At 43.3% G+C, this 23,117-nt stretch overlaps 1 protein-coding gene across 2 annotated transcripts in view; it reads right to left on the minus strand.

Annotated features, from left to right (window-relative positions):
- Positions 1-11,927: 11,927 nt before the first annotated feature.
- The window catches only part of MKX (mohawk homeobox), a 68,705-nt gene continuing 57,515 nt past the window's right edge, over positions 11,928-23,117 (minus strand). The window contains exons 6-7 of one of the 2 annotated variants that reach the window (XM_040248016.1): positions 14,409-14,442; positions 11,928-14,298 (exon numbers count right to left, since the gene is read on the minus strand). In XM_040248016.1, coding sequence (XP_040103950.1) covers positions 14,292-14,298; positions 14,409-14,442 — 41 coding nt within the window. In that variant the 3' untranslated portion in view covers positions 11,928-14,291. Of the gene's footprint in view, positions 14,304-14,408; positions 14,443-23,117 lie in introns of both variants that reach the window. The other variant, XM_040248015.1, reaches the window with a different exon arrangement.

Consider the following 23,117-nt stretch of genomic DNA (forward strand, 5'->3'; position numbering starts at 1 on the left):
GCAGAAGTTGGTAGCTGGCTGGAAATATTTGGAGGAGAAAGGAGATCATTAAGTGAACTGGAAGGGGAAGGCAAAAGAAATCCTAGCTTCTGTAATAAATTTAATATCAGCAGGGGACTCCCATTTTGGGGAGATAACCCTGAGTCTGCGCCTGCCACAGAGCATCATCCATAGGGTCATGCAACCTCAGGGATTCACTGAATCCTTAAGACACTCGTACCTAAACATTAGCAATGAGATTCTTTCCTTGACTCCCTAAGAATCCTCTGATCATGGATGGGGATTACCAAAGGGAAATAAACGTAGAAAACACTGAAAGGGGAGGCAGTACGCTTGCTTTGTGAAGTAAAGTTGTGGCCCAAGGTCACAGCAACATGGGGGACCCAGAATGTCACATCCAGCCTTGCTTTTCGACTTTCTTTCCTAGGAGTCAGTTTGAAAACGCCACATTAAACAACCACCATTTAGGAGCGTCCCCTGGATCTCAGACCCTATGATGTCCAGACCAAGAAAAGCCAAATCCTCTTTTACACCTAACTGGGTTCATGCTCTCGGTTCCAATTTCCTTTCTGAGGTTCAAGCTTCTTTCCCAAAGAAGCTGGCCCAGGAATCTCTCCATCTTTCCAGTGAGACGCCACCCACGAGCGGGGGTGCAATCCAACCCTTGTAGATTCAACAGTAAAACCATATTAAAACACAACAACAATCCTGCCATCTTCATTCTATGAGGTCCCCAAAGACAGTAAGGTGGAGTTTTCAGAAAGAAGGTCTCACACTTGAGCTGCTGGGGTTTTGTGCATTATGTGTGTTCTATTTGCTTTGATCACCAGAGCACTGACTTCTACTCTGAGACAGAAACACCAAGGATAAAGGAGGGAAATGAGGTGGGGGATGGGCAAACAACTAAAGAAAAGTGAGAATGTAAAACAGAAGCATGGGGTCCAGGCAGAGAAGCAGCGAGCCTGTGTAGGCTGTTTGGGGACAACAGTGGCGGGAAAGGGAGTGAAATGTAATCCCAGGTTCTTTAGTGCTGTTTGTTGGGCTTTGATCTCAGCGAACAGCACAGGAAGCAGTCAGCTCCACTCTGGTTTAACGTGATCAGGAACCTTCCCTCTGGGGTGAAATGCTAAAATCCACTGGCTCCTTTCTGAAAGGTCTTAATGAGCCAGCTTGAAGCTGAGGCTGTTTCTCCATTGGCCAATGGCAAAAAGTATGGAAAATTCCAGACAGTGGATAAACAAAACTTTCCAACGTATTTGGCTTTGGGGGTGCATGATATATGACGGTGGAGCTCTCAGTAGCAGATTTCCTTCCTAATGATGTTTTTCTTAGGCTAATAGGCAGCCCCCTTACGCTCCTGCACACTTGTGGCCCTGGCGGCCATGCTGCCTCAGAAGCTCTGCCACTTCTTACCACCTCCACCTGCTCATGCGAAAGTTCCTCTGATGATTCGTAACTAATTTAAGCAGACATATACAATAAAACTCCACTTCCTGTGTTCCCTGGAACCTCTTTGTCACAACTGAGTACAAGAACTTTACTATTTAATCAATGCATTTGGCATACTACTCTCCTGCTGTGGTTATGTGACACATTTGACCTTTTTGAGAAATCTGAAAATCACCTTAAAAGAACCATCATTGGTTCTAAGGGGGAATCACTGGGCTAGATACTCCCATTATCCGAAAGCAAATTCACTAAACCTCCGTTCACTCAATGACTCTTTTCTTGAATTAATAAGGATTCTCTCCTCCCGCCCCCTAGTTCCGTGCCATGGCTTCTGCACAGGTCTCCCACCCGGCCGACCTCTGTCCTGTCGCTGCTGTGGTGAGACGGTTTCCCGTTTTTCCTGCTCTGGCAGAGCTGACCCCTGGCCTGGGCCTCTGCTGCAGCAGTTGCCCCTGCCTCAATCATGGTTTAGAAAGAAGAGAGGTCTTCTTCTTCGAGCACTGTTTAGGGCTTTCTCTGTCTTGGCTGGTCTGTGCTCCGCAGCTGCTCTTAAGGCCCTGCCCATCCATGGCCTGGACCTACCTCTTGCTTCTGGCAGTAAAACCACAGCCAACTGGCCCCCCTGACCTGAAGACTTAAGCCCGGGGCAGAAGACAGATGGTCACCAGCCTACTCGGTGATTTGGAACATGGGCTCCAGCGTGGCCTGGTTCCCAAGCGGCTGGCAGGGCTGAGGTTATGGTTCTTCACAGCCAGAAAAGGCCAAAAACTCAGGAAGTGACTGCTCCGAGTGCCCTCCTGTCTCTCCTGAGGGGCTGCAGAGGGACAGGAGCCACGGTGGTCTCTGCCCAGCGGTCTCAGAGCCAGCATGGAACTGGGGAGATGTGTTTTATTAAATCTCAGCCGGTTGGAATTATCACAGCCGCTTTCCCATGCCGGGGGACCCCTGCGGGGAGTGTCACTCAGCTTCAGAAGGGAGCAAAGGGACTTTGCGGTGCGCAAGGGTGGGGGAGAGGAGTCAAGTGGGGCCCCTCCAGGAGGGAGAACCAGGAATGGAGAGGGTGGGGAGGGTGACGGTGAGAGAGCTACTAAGACGAAGTCCAAGGGCCTTTCTTTCTGAGTGAGGAGAAGGGGTCCCCGGCAGGACCTCCACGATTCCCTCAGAAGGAGTGGAGGAAGTGGAAGTCCTAAAATGACATCCTGACATTTCAGTTTTAGGTAAGTCTTTTTATGAACCGTGGAAAGTGTTTTAAAATGCACAGTTAAGTTGCACGACTATCACGACTGTCTATTTCCAAAACTTCATTGCCCCCCAAAGAAGCAGTAAATCCTCTTTGCCCCCTCCCTCTGCAGCCCCTCAGTTCAGTTCAGTTCAGTCATTCAGTAGTGTCAGGCTCTTTTCAACCCCATAGACTGAAGCTCACAAGGCTTCCCTGTCCATCACCATTCCTGGAGCCTGCTGGTTAATCTATAAAATCCACTTTCCGTCTCTATGAATTCACTTATTCTAGGTACCTCAAGGGCAGTCATACAACATTTGTCCTTTAGTGTTTGGTTCATGTTACTCAGTGTCTTCAAAGTTCACCCATATTGTAGCATGTGTCAGAAATTTCACTCCTTTCTATGGCTAAACGTCAAGGCTGTATATTGTCACCCTGCTTATTTAACTTATATGCAGAGTACATCATGAGAAACGCTGGACTGGAAGAAACACAAGCTGGAATCCTTATGGCAGAAAGTGAAGAAGAACTAAAGAGCCTCTTGATGAAAGTGAAAGAGGAGAGTGAAAAAATTGGCTTAAAGCTCAACATTCAGAAAACGAAGATCATGGCATCTGGTCCCACCACTTCATGACAAATAGGTGGGGAAACAGTGGAAACAGTGTCAGACTTTATTTTGGGGGGCTCCCAAATCACTGCAGATGGTGATTGCAGCCATGAAATTAAAAGATGCTTACTCCTTGGAAGGAAAGTTATGACCAACCTAGACAGCATATTAAAAAGCAGAGACATTACTTTGTCAACAAAGGTCCGTCTAGTCAAGGCGATGGTTTTTCCAGTGGTCATGTATGGATGTGAGAGTTGGACTATAAAGAAAGCTGAGTGCTAAAGAATTGATGCTTTTGAACTGTGGTATTGGAGAAGACTCTTGAGAGTCCCCTGGACTGCAAGAAGATCCAACCAGTCCATCCTAAAGGAGATCAGTCCTGGGTGTTCATTGGAAGGACTGATTTTGAAGCTGAAACTCCAATACTTTGGCCATCTGATGCAGAGAGCTGACTCATTTGAGAAGACCCTGATGCTGGGAAAGATTGAGGGCAGGAGGAGAAGGGGACAACAGAGGATGAGATGGTTGGATGGCATCACCAACTCAATGGATATGGGTTTGGGTAGACTCCGGCAATTAGTGATGGATAGGGAGGCCTGGCGTGCCGCAGTTCATGGGGTCACAAAAAGTCGGACACAACTGAGAGACTGAACTGAACTGAATGTTCAAAGTCTCTCTTTTTTTTTAATCATTGCATTTCCCCCAATTTGGATACCTTTGCAAAAACACAAGGTCCTCGATAAGATGTGTGAAGTCACATATGTCATCAAAGGCTTTGCTTTAAGAAAAGACACCAAGGCTGGTGGAGTAGCAGCTGCTTACGGATCAAGCTAAGGAAGAAAAGAGTTCTGCCTTAGGAACCCAAAGAGGGCTCCAGCAAGACTGACCACATATGACCTTTTAGAACTGGTCAGACTTGGAAGAGTGACCCGGCAAGGAGTTAATAAACACAGAGGAAAGACAATTTGATATCCATTTTAATCTTTGCCTACACCTTAAAGAAATGTTCCTAATTTGTGGTTATTTACAACACAGTAAATCAAGCAAACACCATGAGGCGCCAATAAAAATTTTTAAAAATCAGCCTTAAATAGCTAAACTCTCAACAGCAGCTCATAAAGTGAGGCTTGGCAGTTGTTAGGTAGTTATGGTTAAATTGACAGTTCTTTGGGGAGTTAAGATATCCAAAAATGCAGAGGTAGTTAAGACTATAGTGATAAATGGTTGGGCTTGTTGGTTGAAGAGATTTTACAGCACACATTTAAAGCTTAACCGCCTGTGAGAAAGTGAACAGGAAATAGAGGTTATCACTTCTTCGTGGCCACTCCATTCATTATTGACCTCAGGGGGTCGGTGACACACAAGGCTAGACTCAGGCTGTTTGAAGGAAGAAGTCATTTCTAGGTAACATGATACTATCAGGCAGAAAGGGGGGTTAGTGCCGGGGAGTTCCGCAAATCTAGCAAAGGTACAGAAAAGAAAGTAAAAACAAAATATCAGAACCAGAATTTTTAAGACTACACTAGAGAAAAATACTAAGACTGTAATTCCCCCTGAGATCTCTGTTAGAAGATGACAGGACAAAGTTATATTTACTTGACTCCCTTTCCCAGGGTTTCCCACAAGTTCCAACAAGAAGAAAAACAGAGAACAAAGCTTCATCTTTGATGAAACTTGGCTTCGACACGACCAGGGAACATGAAGACTGTATGATGTGTACAAAGGCATGGGGATCATTCTGAGGGGTGACGTAAGAACTAATGCATAGACCTCTCTACATCTCAAGCAGGATATAGATTGCCGAAAAGTGAGTGAAACAAAATCCTAAAATAGCCAATGAGTAATCTCTTACTTTGGAAGACCAGGGCTTGGGTCTTAAGCAGGTCACAGGAAAAAAGGTAAATCCCATGGAGCGTTTAGTTTCATAACCTCAAGACTTATTGTCTTCTCTGGAAAAATGGTCTAGACTGGAAAAGGAAATGGTAACCCACTCCAGTGTTCTTATTTGGGAAATCCCATGGACAGAGGAGCCTGGTGGGCTACAGTCCACGGGCCCGCAGAGTGGGATACGACTGAGCACAGCACAGCAGCAACTTGCAGAGTATATTCACTGCCCTAAAACTTCATCTGGGCCCTGCCTGTTCATTCTTCCTTGCCTCCCAACCCATGGCAACCTCTCATCTTTTTTCCTATCTCCATAGTTTTGCCTTTTGCAGAATGTCATACAGTAGGAATAATACAGTCTATTGCCTTTTCAGATTGACGAATTTCACTTAGTGATATGCATTTAAATTTCCTCCCAGGTCTTTTCATGGCTTGATAGTTCATTTCTTTTCAGTGCTGAACCATGTTCCACTGTCTGTACCACATGATATTTATCTGTGTGCTTAGTCGCTCAGTCCTGTCTGACTCTTTGTGACCCCATGGACTGTAGCCCACCAGGCTCCTCTGTCCATGGGGATTCCCTAGGCAAGAATACTGGAGTGGGTACCATGCCCCCCTCCAGGGCCCAACCCAGGGATCAAACCCACATCTCCCACATTGCAGGTGGATTCTTTACCATCTGAGCTACCAAGTCCAAGAATCCTGGGGTGGGTAGCCTATCCCTTCTCCAGGAGAACTTCCCAACCCTGGAGTTGAACCAGGGTCTCCAGCATTGCAGGCAGATTCTTTACCAACTGAGCTACCAGGAAGCCTGATATCTATCTATCCAATTACTAAAAAACCTCTTGGTTGCTTCCAAGTTTGGGTGCTGCTGCTGCTAAGTCGCTTCAGTTGTGTCTGACTCTGTGTGATCCCATAGACGGCAGCCCACCAGGCTCCGCCATCTCTGGGATTCTCCAGGCAAGAACACTGGAATGGGTTGCCATTTCCTTCTCCAGTGCATGAAAGTGAAAAGGGAAAGTGAAGTCTTTCAGTCGTGTCCGACTCTTCGTGACCCCATGGACTGCAGCCTACCAGGCTCCTCCGTCCATGGGATTTTCCAGGCAAGAGTACTGGAGTGGGGTGACATCACCTTCTCCCCAAGTTTGGGTGATTGTGAATAAAACTGCTATAACCATCCATGTGCAGGTTTTTGTGTGGAAAAGATTTCAACCCCTTTGGACAGATATCAAGGAGCACAATAACTGATTCATATGGTAAGAATATGTTTTCTTTTATAAGGAACCACCAAACTGTCTTCCAGAGTGGCTGCACCATTTTGCATCCCCACCAGCTACGGATGAGAATTCCCGTTGCTCCACATACACACCAGCATTTGGTGATGTCACTGTTCTGGTTTTGGCCATTCTGATAGGTGTGTAGTAGTATCTCATTTTGGTTTTAATTGCATATAATGTGAGACATCTTTTCATATGCTCATTTGCCATCTGTATATCTTCTTTGGTGAGGTGTCTGTTAAGATCTTTAGTGTATTTTTAAATCAGGTTGTTTTCTTATTGAACTTAAGAGTTCTCTGTGTTCTTTGGACAAAAGTCTTTTATCACATGTGTTGTTTGCAAATATTTTCTCCCAGTCTGTGGCTTGTCTTCTCATTCTCTTGGCATTGTCTTTCAGAAGTTTTAAATTTTAATGAAGTACAGTTTAACAATTTTTTTTTCCTTATGTATCATGTCTTTGTTGATGTATCTAAAAAGTCATCACCATACCCAAGGTTGTCAAGGTTTTCTCTTAGGTTATCTTCTAGGAGTTTTATAGTTTTACATTTCACGTTTAGATCAGTGATCCATTTAGAATTAATTTTGGTGAATGCATGAAAGTTCTGTCTAGATTCTTTTTCTTTTCTTTGCATGTGAATGTCCAGTTGTTCCAGCACAAATTGTTGAAAAAACTGTTTTTTCCTCCACTACATTGCCTTTTCTACTTTGTCAAGTATCAGTTGACTGTATTTGTGTGAGTCTGTTTCTGGGCTCTCTGTTCTGTTGCTCTGTTGAATTTGTCTACTTTCAGCAACACTACACTGCCTTGATGACTGGCGCTGGATAGCAAGTCTTGAGGTCAGACTTGAGTCTTGAGTGTCAGTCCTCCCACTAAATTCTTCTTCAATGCTGTGTTGGCTATTCTGAGTCTTGCTTCTATATTTATATTGCTTCTATATATATATATATTGCTTCTATATTTATCTTGTTTCTATATATATATATTGCTTCTTTAAAATCAATTTTTCAATATCCACAATAGAACTTGGAGGGATTTTCCTGGGGATTGTATTGGATCTATAGATCAAATTGGGAGGAACTGACATCTTGACAATATTGAGTCTTTCCAATCATTAACATGGAACAAATTTTTTACTTCTTCTTTGATCTTTGATTTTGTTCATCGGAGTTTATGATGACCAAATGCGTGTAGTTCCCGCTTACACACTGTAGGTGTATGCACATGTGATGTTTAAGGTTCTAAATTTTTTTAACATTATAGAGTGAAAGTGAAGTTGCTCGGTTGTGTCCAACTCTTTGTAACCCCATGGACTGCAGCCTACCAGGCTCCTCCGTCCATGGGATTTTCCAGACAAGAGTACTGGAGCGGGTTGCCATTTCCTTCTCCAGAGGATCTTCCCGATCCAGGGATTGAACCTGGGTCTCCCGCACTGTAGGCAGATGCTTTACCATTTGAGCCACTAGGGAAGTCCTTTCAATATTATAATGGAAACAAAAATATGTTAAAAACTGGGGAAATATTTGCAACCTACATTATAGACAAGGTGGTTGTTGTTGTTCAGTTGCCCAATCATGTCCAACCTTTGCGACCCCACGGAGAGCAGCACCTCAGGCCTCCCTGTCTATCCCATCTCCAAGAGTCTGCCCAAGTTCATGTTCCTTGCATGGATGATGCTGTCCAGCCATCTCTTCCTGTTACAGTAATGAAGTTATAAATACACAAAGAGCTCATACACATCACTAACAAACAGACAAAAGAAAGAAAGAAAGAAAGGGAAAACAGACAGACAGGTAGGCAGTTCACTGAATAGAAATACTAATGGCCAATAAGCTTATGCATGATGTTTCTCATCGTTAAAACAATGATATAATTTTTACTTATGATGTTTTTAAGTATTGGAAAGCATAGTAATGTTTTGACCAAGAGGAGGAAAACAGACACTCATGCCCCATTGTTAGAATTGTAAAATGGTAAAACTTTAAAATGGTAATTTGGCAACGAACATCAAAAATTTAATGTACCTATTGTTTGACATTAATTCTACATCTAGTTATCTATTCGACAGAGGTATAATTGGCTGAGGGCTTCCCTGGTGGCTCAGTGTTAAAGAATCCACCTACCAGTGCAGGAGACACAGGACACGTAGGTTCAATCCTTCAGTCAGGAAGATCCACTGGAGGAGGAAATGGCAACCCACTCCAGTATTCTTGCCTAGAAAATCCCATGGACAGAGGAGCCTGGTGGGCTACAGACTACAGGGTCTCAAAGAGTCAGACATGACTGAGCAACTTAACACGCTTAAGTGGCTGAAGACATACATACACAAATACAGAGCTACTCAAATACGGTCTGCATAATGATGGTAATCTATAGATGGCTTGTCATTTGTCTGCCAGGAGATCAGAGGCCAGAATGTAGATCAATCTCACTTTTAAGAGCACTATGAGTTCAGGTGACAATTTTTTTTCGTAGAAAGACTTTCTTAAGGAAACAGTATATTGCTTTGTATTTTGGTGAAAGCTCCTTATCTCACTGTGAAACAGCACTTTGAATAGCACTAGTTTATAATCACTAAAAATTGGAAATAACTCCAAAGTCCTTTGAGGTATTTGTTGGATAAACTTAATAATCCCAAACCCAAATTCTATGCATTCATTTAAAATAAGGATATCTACCCATAGTATATACATATATACACCGTATGTACATACATGGGCTTCCCCAGTGGGTCAGCGGGCGAAGAATCCACCTGCAGCGTAGGAGTCGCACGAGATGCAGGTTCAATCCTTGGGTCAAGAAGATTCCCTTGGTAGCTGTGAGAACTCACCTGCCAGTGAAGGAGGCATGAGACCTGGGTTCAGTCCCTGGGTTGGGAAGATCCCTGGAGGAGGGCATGGCAACCCACTCCAGTATTCTTGCCTGGAGGATCCCATGGACAGAGGAGCCTGGCAGGCTACAGTCCATGGGGTCACAAAGAGTCGGACACAGCTGAAGCAACTGAGCATGTACCCAGGCACTGTATATGTATACACACAGGATGGAGTGGAAAAAAATTTGCAAAGCAGGAGGAATATATTAATAGTAAGAAGTACAAGTACAAAAAGTACAAGATGAAAAAGTAAATGTACATAGAGTTTCTGGAAGCATACATAAGACGGTTTTGCACCATGGTTATCTTGGGGACATGGGATAGGGTGTGGGGCTTTTATGCTTATGTCCCTCTGTACAGCTTAAATGTTTCTACAACTAGCATAAGTTACATCTACAATGTTTTAAAATAGGAATTAAAAATTTTGTTTAAAGGTCATGAATCAGACTCACTGCAGAGTGAATTTCCAGAAACTGGAAATTTGAGCTGAAATTTGTTTCAGAATACTTATTGAGATAATCTTTATATGGGATGGGATGAATTTTCATGGAGGCATTTGTGTGAAGATGTAAGAACACATCAGCTTGTCTTTCCTAACTCAGAAATCCATTTTTCTCACCTTATTATGGCCAATGCACACACCTCTCAAAGCAAATTTTAGTCCATCTCTAGGATGGGTCTCAAAACTAGGAATTGATGAAGTCAGGACTCTGTCCCTGCAGTGTGACAATCAGTGACCTAATTCAGATTGTGACTGTCACAAAGAAGTACAAGACCAAAAGATACTTTGTGCTCAAAAAGGCCCAAAGATGGTGGATCATAGCAAGTCTTTTCAAAATCTAGGGTTCCTATATGCTTCGTGGAAACCACAATTTATTCTGCCAGAAATTATGGGATATTAGGCCTTTCAGAGTCATCTGGAACATATTAATAATCATTAACGTTTGTACAGTACCATGAAGTTTGCAAAGCACTTTTTTATCCACTGTCTTACTCAGTCCTCATAACAGACCTTTGGGGTAGGTAGATTTCATAGATCAGGTTTTATAGATGTAAACACTGGGTACAGAAGGCTTATGCTTATTCCCAAAAGACACTGAGGAGTGAAAAGGCGAAGCCAGGCTGTGGCAGCCTAGATTCTTACCACCACCGCACATTGCCTTCCAAGGCATCTGACCTAAGTGGTGCAGACAGAAGCTTCTGGGCAGCTTGCTTTATTCTCTGTGTTTATTTGCCTGATGTTATGCCTTTGAGCTGGATGAGTTTTAAAGCAGACCATGGCTGTTGCCACTGTTAAACATCGCTACTTGGAGTGAGCAGAGTACAGACAGCAGTTTGAGTTCTTGGTCGTCTTGAAGAGGATCAAGCAGGAGAAACAGAGGGGAAAGCGATTCTTGTTGACGGGATGAAGGAAGCCGTAGCACACGCTGCATTTTCTATGGGCGCATCTGTTCTTCCTACCTTGGTTCTACTTTAAGCTTTTCTCCAGGAAGTTCAAAGTGATGATAATAAAATGATCTTTCTTGAAGGCCTAATTTTGATACCTACTTAAACTATTTCATGCAATCTTCCATGTCAGAGAGCTTTCCTTTCCCAAGGTTCTTTATTAAACTATCCACATCTCATATTCCATTTATATTTCTACTTCCTTGCACATAAGCTCTATAGAGAGGAATTAAAATTATGTGATAATACCTTCCAGTTATTGAGCACCTATTAACTGCCAAACAATGTGGTAGGGGGCTTCCCAGGTGGTGGTAGCTGTGAAGAACTCGCCTGCCAAAGAAGGAGGCATGAGACCTGGGTTCAGTCCCTGGTTTGGGAAGATCCCGTGGAGGAGGGCATGGTAACCCACTCCAGTATTCTTGCCTAGAGAATCCCATGGACATAGGAGCCTGGCGGGCTCCAGACCCATCAGGTCGCCAAGAGTCGGACACGACTGAAGCAACTCAGGACACAGGCACCCACTGTGGCAGGCCCTTTGTATATCATATATTATCTTTAAACCTTGCGGCACACTCTGCGGGTTATAACTCATTGCTCTCACTTTGCGGGACTGGGTCTGGACCCATCAGTGGTGAGTGGCAGAGCTGGGATGCAGGCACAGATCCGTGTAGCCTCAAAGCCAAGGTTCTCTCTAACTCACAGCTCGCAGTAATAATGCGTATTGTATTAGCTACTGGAGGAAGGTATTTAATGAAAACGTTCATTTTAAAGTTCTGTATTTTAACAGTGAGTATCATACATTCTTTTCCTCAGCTCTTAAGAGGTGGGTTGGTGGTGATCTCAGGTGGTCTCAGGTGATGAAATTCAACCCTGATCCAAATGTGAAGCTCCCACATCACATCCCTGACCAACCTTAGGAGAGTTATGGCACATAATGGACCCTTTTGTTCTCCTTCTCTTTCCACCTGGTCAGCTCTCAAAGGAAAACAACATTCTTATGATCATTGTGAGGTCTAGAAATTAACTTTTATTTTAAATCTGTCAAGAACTCCTGGCAGTTATTAATTTTATTAAAATGATTACATATGGCAAAACAAAGAATAGAGGTAATTCTATTTCTCTACAACATAAATTATGAGTTAGGGTCTCAGCTGCTGACTCAGCATTGTTGAAGATTTTTTTTTTTTTTTAAGGATTGGGGGGAGGACTTTAATTTCCAGAAAATATTAAAGCAGCAAAAGAAAAAAAAAGTAAAAGTAACTGCAGCTGGAGATACTGCCTAGGATGTGCTAATTATATAATTGTCTTGATGTATTTATAGACCAGACTCCAAGCTTTGGTGTTTAAAAACAAAAAATCATGTGAAGAGCTGTCCTTATTGACTTGTCATCCATAGTTTATAACATAGAACAAATTTGCTGATTCTTTTTGAAAAGGTGGTAAAAATCAATTATGACTAATTTAAATAAAAAAGCAACCAGCATTCATTTATCTAACTGAAATATGTAAAAACAAAAACAATTTTATTAAAATATTTAATACCAGAATAACTTATAATAGTATGAAAAAGAGTGAAGTACTTGTCCTTAGTTTTCATTGACATGATCACATTTTGGCAAAATTGTTTTATAAAGATTCCAAAGTTTTTACCATGGATCTATAACTATTTAAGGATCTTATAAACCAAAAGAACTCATACTTCATCTGATCATACAGTCATAACTTACATATCTTGCTTTGCACTTACTCTTACTGCAAACAGCAACTTAGAAAACAAAGTAAAAATATATATATATACAAAATATTTTTATATCAAGTTATTTTCATTACACTAAATAAACCCAACCCCCAAATGTTATGTTACATGAAAAAGTGTCCTACAATTTATATCAAGACTGATACTGTCCATATATCAACTAGAGCAGCCTTTGGGTTTAAATGTATTTTGTAAAATAAAGAAAAATATCACCATGCGGCTGCACTGCTGGCTGTCATTCACACTCACAAAAATGCTTTCCAGTTTTTTTTAAAAAAATTATAAAATAGATTACATACCCAGAAAAAACATCCCACCATTAAAGAGTCAAAGCTCTTTTACTTCTCTGAGCACAAATATTCTGTTATATTTGGCATCTCTTCTGTTTATTCAAACTTCAAGCCTCCCCAAACTGATGAGAATACTAACGTTTGACTGAAAAAGATCTTCTTTCTTGATATTGATTATTCTCACTCAATGATAGCCTAATTTAGAAACAAAATGTACTTTATTTTAATGCATGATTTCATTTTAATGTCCTACTTGGCAAAATTCAGAGACTGTTCAATGTTTGTTTTCCATATGTTTTAAATTTAAAAATCAATGTTGTGTGTATATGTATACCCACAGAGATCCATTTCCTTTATTGCCTGTTTTCAATGCAGCGTAAGTTGCCCATCAGCAATTGTGATTTGAAATGAACCAAATAAAAGGTTTTTCCATATGAAAAGAGCTATTCCATATGAAAAACAGTTTCCATCACAAAAAAACACTGAATTCTAATGCAAATGGAATTTATGTTTTAAAACTCAATTATAAATTGAGTTTTAAACCGGAAAATTTCAAGTTACTGAGATAATGAAGTTTTTGAAAACTTCGGCAAAACTTGAGAAAAAAAATCCAGATCAATCCTAAAGAGCATCGTGGTGTTTTCCAGCAGTGCTTAAAGACTTATTTTTCTGGTCGCATTCATTGCCATTTTCCTTGAATATATACATTATGTGATTCCCAAGCCTTTCCTTTTGGAAGTTTGTAACCTACCAGATATCGAGGCAGGATACATGCATAAAATTCTCACTGTCACTCTGCAAAGCATACTGAACAATTTTAAATATTGCAGATTTTTTTTTTTTAAAGGAACATTTCATTTGGGCTGAAGAGATTTCCAAGCTTTAACATGTGAACTAGTGAACACATTTCAAGGTGTTCAGCAGTTTTGGTTTCAATCCTGGCACCGGTGGCAGGTCCATCCAGAATAAAGCTCACAGTTTAGTAAGCACTGTGGTGCTATCGTTTTGAGGCACTGCTGCTCTGCTGTGCCCACGTTATAACTTATTTTCAAGAAGCAAGGCACTTACTGTAACGGCAACACAGACATTTTACGCATACTTGGAGTAACATAAAATAAGTTAATATTTTTGATTAAAGTGGAGTTTTATAATTTATATGTCTTTTATAGAAGCAACTAAATGATACATTTAGGATGATTAAAAATAAGAAGAGGTTTGAGAGGGAGTCATTGTCACTCCTGCTCCAGCTCTTAGGATGAGGGTTTATGAAAAAACACTGATGCGAAGAACAGCCATCCATCGGAAAAGTAACAAACTCTTAAAACTGCGGAACCAGGGGCACTTTGACCGTCTTCACTTCCGCAATGTGGGACGACTTCTGGATGATGCAGCTGGTGGTCCCCTGCGGCTTGTCCTTTCCCTGTGCAAGATTGGTTAAGGCCATGGCTGCGTTGATCTCCTTCCAGTACGTGTCATCTTTGCTCGGTCCCTTTCTAGTAGCTGCACTGGATTTAAGCAGAACAGAAAGAAAATGATCAAACTCACAGCAGCGTACGTAGAAAAGGTCATCACTGAAAAGCATGGGTGGCAAATAAAAACATACCACTCACCTGTCACCCTTATTAGATCCATTCTCCAGAGTGTCTGTTAAAGAAAAGCAAGGATTGGATTACTTTTTTTTTTTTTTTGCTTTCTTTTTTCAAAAAAAAAAAAAACCACCAGTATTTACTTATTTTTGGCTGTGTTGGATCTGTGTTGCTGCTTGGGCTTTTTCTCTAGTTGGGGTGAATGGGGGCTACTCTCTAGTTGCGGTGCACGGGCTTCTGATAGGGGTGGCTTCTTTGGTTGCAGAGCACAGGCTCTAGCACACTCAGGCATCAGTAGCTGCAGTGCATAGGCTCAGGAGTTGCAGCTCCCGGACTCTAGAGTGCAGGCGCGATAGTTGTGGCATATAGGCTTAGTTGCTCCACAGAATGTGGGATCTTCGCGGGTCAAGCATCAAACTCCCTTCTCCTGCATTGGCAGGAGGATTTTTTACCACTGAGCCACCAGGAGAGCCTGAACTATAAAATAGGGGCTCCTGGATGATCTTTGGGATGCCTGTAGCTCAATAGTCTAGGGTTTCCTGGAAATCAAACCTCATCTCAGGAAAAAGACTGGCCATAGTCCCTTCTGGCAAGTCAGCAGGTAAACCAATGACCCAGTGCTGACAGCAGCCTGGGATTCCTGGTGCATTAGAACAAGCAGCTCGGGTGTGTAAAGTGCACGTGAGCCCTGCACCCTCCACTGCGGGGAATGAAGGTTAGGGTGTGGCCTCTGCTCATGCATCTTCACCTCTGGTTTAGACTGGCTCCTTCACTCAGAACATGCATGTCTATCAAAACCACATTATTACAAAGGAGGATGGAATGGGTTTCTGGTCTGGATTAAGCCTCTCTAGGGGAACTCCTTTGGCCAAAAGAACGAGATATTGGAAACACAAAAACAGACATGCTGGAGGGAAAGATTCCAGAGGGGGAAGAACAAAGAACGGGGTTGGGACTCCCCATCAGCCTTAGAGACCCCAAAATACAGTAGTTAAGTCACTGCCATCAACAACCACCACTACCACCAAGAAGCTGCAGGAGGCGCTGTGCCACCCACGAGAAGCACAAGAAACATGGCATTTGCTCACAGCTGTCTCTGAGCTCCATGGTTTCTGGAAAGCTTTTTCCTGCTCCCAGTCCTCTCCTTTTCTTCTTCTCTCCTAACCCAGTATTTCTGAAGGCCAATTTTTTTTTCTCTGCAATACTCAAGGCTAGTTAGGCCATGCACCCTAATGTCCAGCCTTGGGCTCCCAGAGAGTTGTGGAACAAGGAGAGACCTGGGAGGCAAAGCATGAACATGATCATAATGTAGTCCAGCCATGGCGGCACTTCCAGGGATGAGAGGGAAGAGAAAATTGTGATATGGCCACTTCGACGTAGTAGCTAAACTTTGATGCCTTCAGAAAAGAGTCAATGAAATGTGTTCACACATTCTGAGTCAGGCCGTGCAGTGAAGACCTGAGATAATAATGGTCACCGTGAGCTCTTTGCACAACCTTTTTACTCAAGGCCCACCTCACCCCCGCACCAAAAAAAAGGGGGGGAGACATCAAGAGAAACAAAAGCACTTAGTGAATAAATGACAAGGTTGTTAAATGAAACTAATAAACAAATAAATGAGACGATGTGTGGTGCTGTGCTGGGCTTAATCCCTAAGTCCTGTCTGCCTCTTTGTGACCCCACGGGCTATAGCCCGCTAAGCTCCTCTGTCCATGGGATTCTCCAGGCAAGAATACTGGAGTGGGTTGCCATGCCCTCCTCCAGGGGGTTTCCCAACCCAGGGATATTACCTAGGTGGATTCTTTACTGTCTGAGCCACCAGGGAAGCCTGAGACTGCATGTATCTGGCCCCAAATGGAACAATAAATGTTAGTCCCTTTGGTTTTCTTTTGTTTTAAGGCATCTTTGGAAAAATAAGTGGATCTGTGAGCAGTTGATCATCTTCTGGACCTTCTGGCCCCTGCAAGGTCGGCTTGGATGGTTAGCTCCACCTCTCCTGCTTGGTAATTTTGGAATTAGAATATTACTCATGTAAACAGAAGAAAAACAATGACAACTTTGAATTCACAGAACTGTGATAATCCTAGCTTACTGACTGTGCCCTGTGTTCCTTGTATGATTCTAGGCACTTTCAGTTCAGTTCAGTTCAGTTCAGTTGCTCAGTCGTGTCTGACTCTTTGCAACCCCATGAATTGCAGCACGCCAGGCCTCCCTGTCCATCACCAACTCCCACAGTTCACTCAGGTCTAACTTATTTGGCGTTAGTAATTTTGGCCACCTAATGTGAAGAACTGACTCACTGGAAAAGGAGGAGAAGGAGACAACAGAGGATGAGATGGTTGGATGACATCACCAACTCAATGGACGTGAGTTTAAGCAAGCTCCGGGAGATGGTGAAGGGCAGGGAAGCCTGGCGTGCTGCAGTCCATGGGGTCGCAAAGAACTGGACATGACTTAGCGACTGAACAACAAAACAACTCTGCGTGTGGGCAGCAAGTCTCTGCTGTCTGTTAAGTCTTTCTTTGTGCTATTATCTGCAAATCTTTGCTCAATGACGACAGAGACAAGGCACAACCAGAACAGAGAATAAGTCAATGCCTTTGTTTAGGACAAGAAAAGCTAACAACACTGGACATTTTACAGAGAGGGAAAGAGAATAAAAAAGGGGGTTAGCCTTTGCTCACTTTTGTCCACAGATTGCAACCATTCTGTTGCCAAAGAGAAACAATAGGTTTTGGAGATATTTATTCAATGGAAAGTCTTGGCAAAAGCAGAGTAAGGTCCATGATTCCCTAAATAACGTTAGGGAAATAACACAACCTAATTTAGAGAAGACCATGTGACTCATGTTCTGGCTCAGGGATGGAGCTCTCTCGAATGGACAGACTCAGATTCCCTACCTGGACTGTCAACAGAGAGTGGTTACAGAGCAGAGGACAGGAAGGAAGCAGGTGGCTGCCGACTGCACATGCAAGGAAGACACAGACATCCCTGTGAAGGTCCACGGAGAGCTTCCTTGGCCCCCTTGCCTGCCAGACACTGCAAGCACTCCCTAACTTCATGACTGCTTGCTGGAATCATTCCACCAAGAAACACCTTGACCACGGCCAACTGTGAAACTGTAAAACTCTGCTTACTCTTGGGGTCTATGTGTTTTACAGTTTGGTGCTTATGAAAATACACTTCAAAGTGTAAGCACAGAGACCCCATTCCCATTTGGGAGTTCTTCATTAGTTTCAGGAATTTTCACAATGTCCTTGCAACAAAGAGGATTCCTGTGTTTTATTTCTAGGGCAGATGGGCACTTAGTGTCATAAGGTATGGGTTCAGGTTCCTTTCCCAACCACAGAAGAAAAGGTTTCATAAAAAAGGAATGAAAAGAAACAGTCTGCTTCTGTATCAGTCCAGTGTTAAAACAGCATGTAACAAACTTCAATGTCGAAGATTTCAAACTGAGAAGGAAAAGCTGACTACGACTGCTTTTGGGGGTGGGGGTGGGGGGGTCTCTTTGCCCAGGTTTTGGTACAGAACATACGCTGGTGTTAGAAGGGTGTGCTTTTCCTACTACTGGGTATTATGCATCTGAGAGACACCCCCCCACCCCCGCCCCGTCGGAGGCACAGTTCCCAGAGGAAGCAGCCAGGGGAAGACAGCAAACAGGGGCCCTTTTACTCTGAAACATTCGTGCTTTTGTAGGAAAGCGAAGAACTATAAAGATCTGGCAGTTTGGGGAGACCTTTTCCCCCCTATTCCTTGTGCTGAGATGAAATCTGGGGAAATGCCCTAGACTGAGGGGAGTTCAGAAAATGCACGACCCGCTCATTCTATGAAATAGTTGTGTTAAATGTGAATTTTTTTTTCACATGCTCTTTTCCTTTGAAGTATAAACCAGCCGGCAGTTATCTGGTTCAATGGCTTTGTGTCTTTTCAGCCGATCATCAGGATTTAAGGAAGGGTGGGTTTCTGAACACTCCCCCCACTCCCAACTCAACGCCACTGCAGCAGATGCGCAGTCTCATTGGCTCTCCTCCAGGAGTGGCACCCAGTAGCTCAAGGAAGGATCTGACAGGAGAAGGAAGGGCTCTGAACGCTGCTGAAAAGAGGGCAGTCTGAGCCAGAGCAGGCGTTTTCCTGACGCTAATTACCGTGCACAGACCCGAGGTCTATGCGTGTCCTACATTCAGTTCAGCCTATCTCCTACTCTGCAAGTAGCTTGGCTCAGCCTCTCCCACGTCTGAGCTAAAATGCCTTTTTAGATCCTCAGGTTCCAAAAATCAGCTACGCTGTCAATTACCATAAAAGCAACTGGTTGGCAGGAACAACTTACTGAACCAGCCAAAAGAGCATGTTTTAAGACCAAAAAAGAAAAGGAACGAAAAAGAAAAAAAAAAAAAAAAAAAAAAGACTTGCGTAGTTAGGAAAATCTTGGATGCTGTAAAACCCAAACCATGTTGAAACTTAAAATGGGGCTATCCTCAGTTTGGACATGTGTTTCCTTATAAAGTTAACTAGAGAAACAATTATAAAGGAAATTCAGTCCTACTGCAACTCACAGTCGTGCGAGCGCAAAGCCCTGTGGGCAGAGTGTCCATTCAAGTTTGAGAAACATGGTTCAGAAATATTAACTCTGAAATATATATTCCTGAGGTAATATTTCTGGTCATAAAAACAGACAAAAATAGGGCCAAAGCTTTTGTGCTGAGATGGTTTTCAAATTTAATCAGTTAAGTCCTAAAGTTAGGAATGTCTTGAAATGTTTCCCCAAAGACTACTCCCATCACGGAAAGGTAAATAAAATTGTGTCTAAGAACCTGGGTATTTCTAATTAAGTGATCTGAATCATCCATCCATTGTATGTTTTCCTAAATGAAGGCAGAGAGAGAGAGCTCCAGATGCTTGACATCTGTACCCTCTCACCCTTGGTCGGTTTGGGGGCCGCTGCTGGAGAGAGCAGGGGTGGATAGCCAGGCCTAGTGTTTCTCACCTCAGAGTCCTGAGGGCCCCTGGCACACCACCCAGATCCATCTCTGGAGTTATTTACATACTTGGCACAGTGGAGATAAAGACTGAGACTCTTGGGGAATTGGCCAGATATGAAGCCTCACTAAGATTCCGAAATACCGATTGCTCCAAATTTGCAGGATCTCATAATAGACAGGTCCCCATTCCCCTTGTCCTGTCTGTCTCTACTTCCCCAGACACTAGGTCTGGGCTGGGTTCACACACCCGGCAGACTGACTGATTCCACTGTAACTCTACATTTATTTACTTTTAAAAACAGAGTTTCAGGACTTCCCTGGAGGTCCAATGGTTAAGACTTCGCTTTCCAAGGCAGAGGGTGTGGGTTCAATCCTGGGTAGGTGAGCTAAGATCCCACATGCCTCCAGCCAAAAAAGGAAAACAAAACATAAAACAGAAGCAATATTGTAACAAATTCAATAAGGACTTTAAAAATGGTCCCCATCCAAAAACAACCTTAACAAATAAACATTAAAAAAAAAGTAGCATTTGTTGTTGTTCTCTAATAAGAAAGTCATGTAGGTTTGCTGCAGAAAATACAGGAAAAAGTGGAAAAGAGAAAATCGAGGGCAGCTTAGGGATAACTCGAATTAATATTTGGATGAATGGCCTCCCAAAGTAAGTTTATATACAATTTTTTTAAAAGAGAGTCATTTTGTACATGTTTTAGAACTTGCTTTTTCACTTAACTTCTACGTTTTCCTTACCCTTTTGCTAACAAATAAGATAATAATCTATCACCTGGCCTACCCTGATGTGGCAATATTTGTTTTTTCTTTTTGAACCTATGAAAAAGAAACAGCTTGAAAAAATTCAAAATCTAGCTCCACTCGGTTTAAACTTGGATATTGAAAGTCTTGAATGTTATATAAGGAGGGGCTACCATTAATATAACAATTACTAGCATTTTACGGAGAAGGCAAGGGCACCCCACTCCAGTATTCTTCCCTGGAGAAGGAAATGGCACCCCACTCCAGTACTCTTGCCTGGAAAATCCCATGGATGGAGGAGCCTGGTAGGCTGCAGTCCATGGGGTTGCTAAGAGTCGGACACAACTGAGCAACTTCACTTTCACTTTTCACTTTCATGCATTGGAGAAAGAAATGGCAACCCACTCCAGTGTTCTTGCCTGGAGAATCCCAGGGATGGGGGAGCCTGGTGGGCTGCTGTCTATGGGGTCGCACAGAGTCGGACACGACTGAAGCGACTTAGCAGCAGCAACGGCAGCGACATCTTTTCCGTACTTTTTGCTAGTATTTTAGACCATAAAGATACTCCCCACCCCACCCCCACCCCACCCCGCAAAAAAAGACTTGGTGTAGCGTTAGTTGCTCAGTCATGTCTGACTCATTGCGATCCCATGGACTGTAGCCCACCAGTCTCCTCTGTCCATGGGATTCTCTAGGCAAGACGACTGGAGTGAGTTGACATTTCCTTCTCCAGAGGATCTTCCTGACCCAGGGTTCAAACCCGGGTCTCCTGAATTGCAGGCAAACTCTTTACCATTTGAGCTAAAGGGAGAACCTCAAAAACGCTTAACCCCTTCCTTATTACTTAATCTGTAATATATATTTTAAAAAATGGTCCAAATCACAGATTAGGAAACCTAAGCTCTGTTGAGCTCATCCCTGCACTTTGATAATTTTATTTATTTGTTTATTGGCCGGGCTGGGTCTTCATTGCTGCACAGGCTTTCCTCCAGTTGCAACAAGTGGGGACGACTTTCCAGCAGAAGTGCTCCTGATTCTCACTGCGGTGGCTTCTCTAGTGGCGAACCACGGGCTCTAGGGCACGTGGCAGGATTGGTGAAGGGGCTCAGTTGCCCTAAGGCATGAGGAGCCAATCTCCTGCTATGTTTCCTGCATTGGCAGGAAGATTCTTTACCATTGAGCTACCAGGAAGCCCCATCTTTGCACTTTAAGTTAGAATTACACTCCCTAGCAACAGTGGTCCCCAACCTTTTTGGCTCCAGGGAATGGTTTCACGGATAACAATGTTTTTCACGAACTGGTGTGTGAGGGGGATGGTTTCAGGATGATTCTCATAAGGAGCATGCAATCACTTTGCCGACAAAGGTCCATCTAGTCAAAGCTATGGTTTTTCCAGTAGTTATGTACGGATATGAGAGTTGAACCATAAAGAAGGCTGAGTGCCAAAGAATTGATGCTTTTGAACTGCGATGTTGGAGAAGACTCTTGAGAGTCCCTTGGACTGCAAGAGATCAAACCAGTCAATCCTAAAAGAAATCAACCCTGACTATTCACTGGAAGGACTGATGCTGAAGCTGAAGCTCCAAAACTTTGGCCACCTAATTTTCAAAGAGCCAACTCATTGGAAAAGACTGATGCTGGCGAAGATTGAGGACAGGAAGAGAAGAGGGCGACAGAGGACGAGATGGTTGGATAGCATCACCGACTCAATGGACATGAGTTTGAGCAAACTCTGGGAGACAGTGAAGGACAGGGAAACCTGGTGTACTGCAGTCCATGGGGTCATAAAGAATCGGACATGACTGAGTGACTGAACAACAACCACCACCTAGCTCCCTCGCATGTGTATTTCACAGTAGGGTTTGTGTTCCTAGGAGACTCTAATGCCACCCTTGATCTGACTGGAGGCAGAGCTCAGGTAATGCCAAACCATGGTGAGTGGCTGTAAATACAGAAGAAGCTTTGCTCACTTGCCCCGCCTTTCACCCCCACAGGCCAGGGACTGGACCAGCCTTTGGCCCCGCGGGCCTCTGTTCTGTGATCCCCCTTGCATCACCAGGAGGGAATAACTGCTACGTAACTGCCAGACAGCTGTTACTGCATCACTTTTAGAGGAAATGTTTGTGGTTATCCTCTCTTTAGGGGTAGTGAGAGCTTTTGAATGAGTAAAGATAAATCATCCTGAGTGATTCTGCCCAAAAAGGAAGGGAAAAAAACCTATCCAACAACCTGTAACATTTATCTGTTGATGATTCAGCTGCTTTTTTTTTTTTTTCCCAGTGCCACAGACCAAAAGTGAATTGCACTTTAAAAGTTCAGCATGACAGGAAAAGACTGCCATGAAAACTCCGTGACTATCAAGGCTATTGCTCATGGAAGGATTATGGAGCCTTTTGGAACAGTGAAGTGAAGTGAAGTGAAAGTCGCTCAGTCGTGTCTGACTCTTTGCGACCCTATGGACTATATAGTCCATGGAATTCTCCAGGCCAGAATACTGGAGTGGGTAGCCTTTCCTTCTCCAAGGGATCTTCCCAACCCAGGGATAGAACCCAAGTCTCCCGCATTGCAGGCAGATTCTTTACCAGCTAAGCCACAGGGGAAGCCCTTTGGAATAGTGAAAATTACAAAATGAAACCCACCTCAGCTTCATGGATGGAAGTGGTATTTTTTTCTCCCTTTTGCAATATACTAGCTACATTATTTATCCTGGGGCCTTAAAGAATGAGTGGCTTCCAAAATTATTTGAGTTTAGAGAAAAATCTTTTCCAAAAATTAAGCCAGTGTTTCCTCCAGCCATGACTTCCACCATCTGGCTGAGGATTCTTCTCCTTCCTGTTACCTCTCATGTGGGCTGGCCCCGCACTACAGCTAACGGTGCCCAGATGGCCTGCATCCACAGGGTCCCCACCTTCAGTTGCCTTTCTGTCAATGCAGTCTGCTCTCTATCTCCTCCCAGAAAATAAAACATTAGAAACCACACCCCTCTACTAGACCAATAGTGAAG

The sequence above is a fragment of the Oryx dammah genome, unplaced genomic scaffold (assembly GCF_014754425.2).
Source record: "Oryx dammah isolate SB20612 unplaced genomic scaffold, SCBI_Odam_1.1 HiC_scaffold_10, whole genome shotgun sequence".
NCBI classification, from domain to species: Eukaryota; Metazoa; Chordata; class Mammalia; order Artiodactyla; family Bovidae; genus Oryx; species Oryx dammah.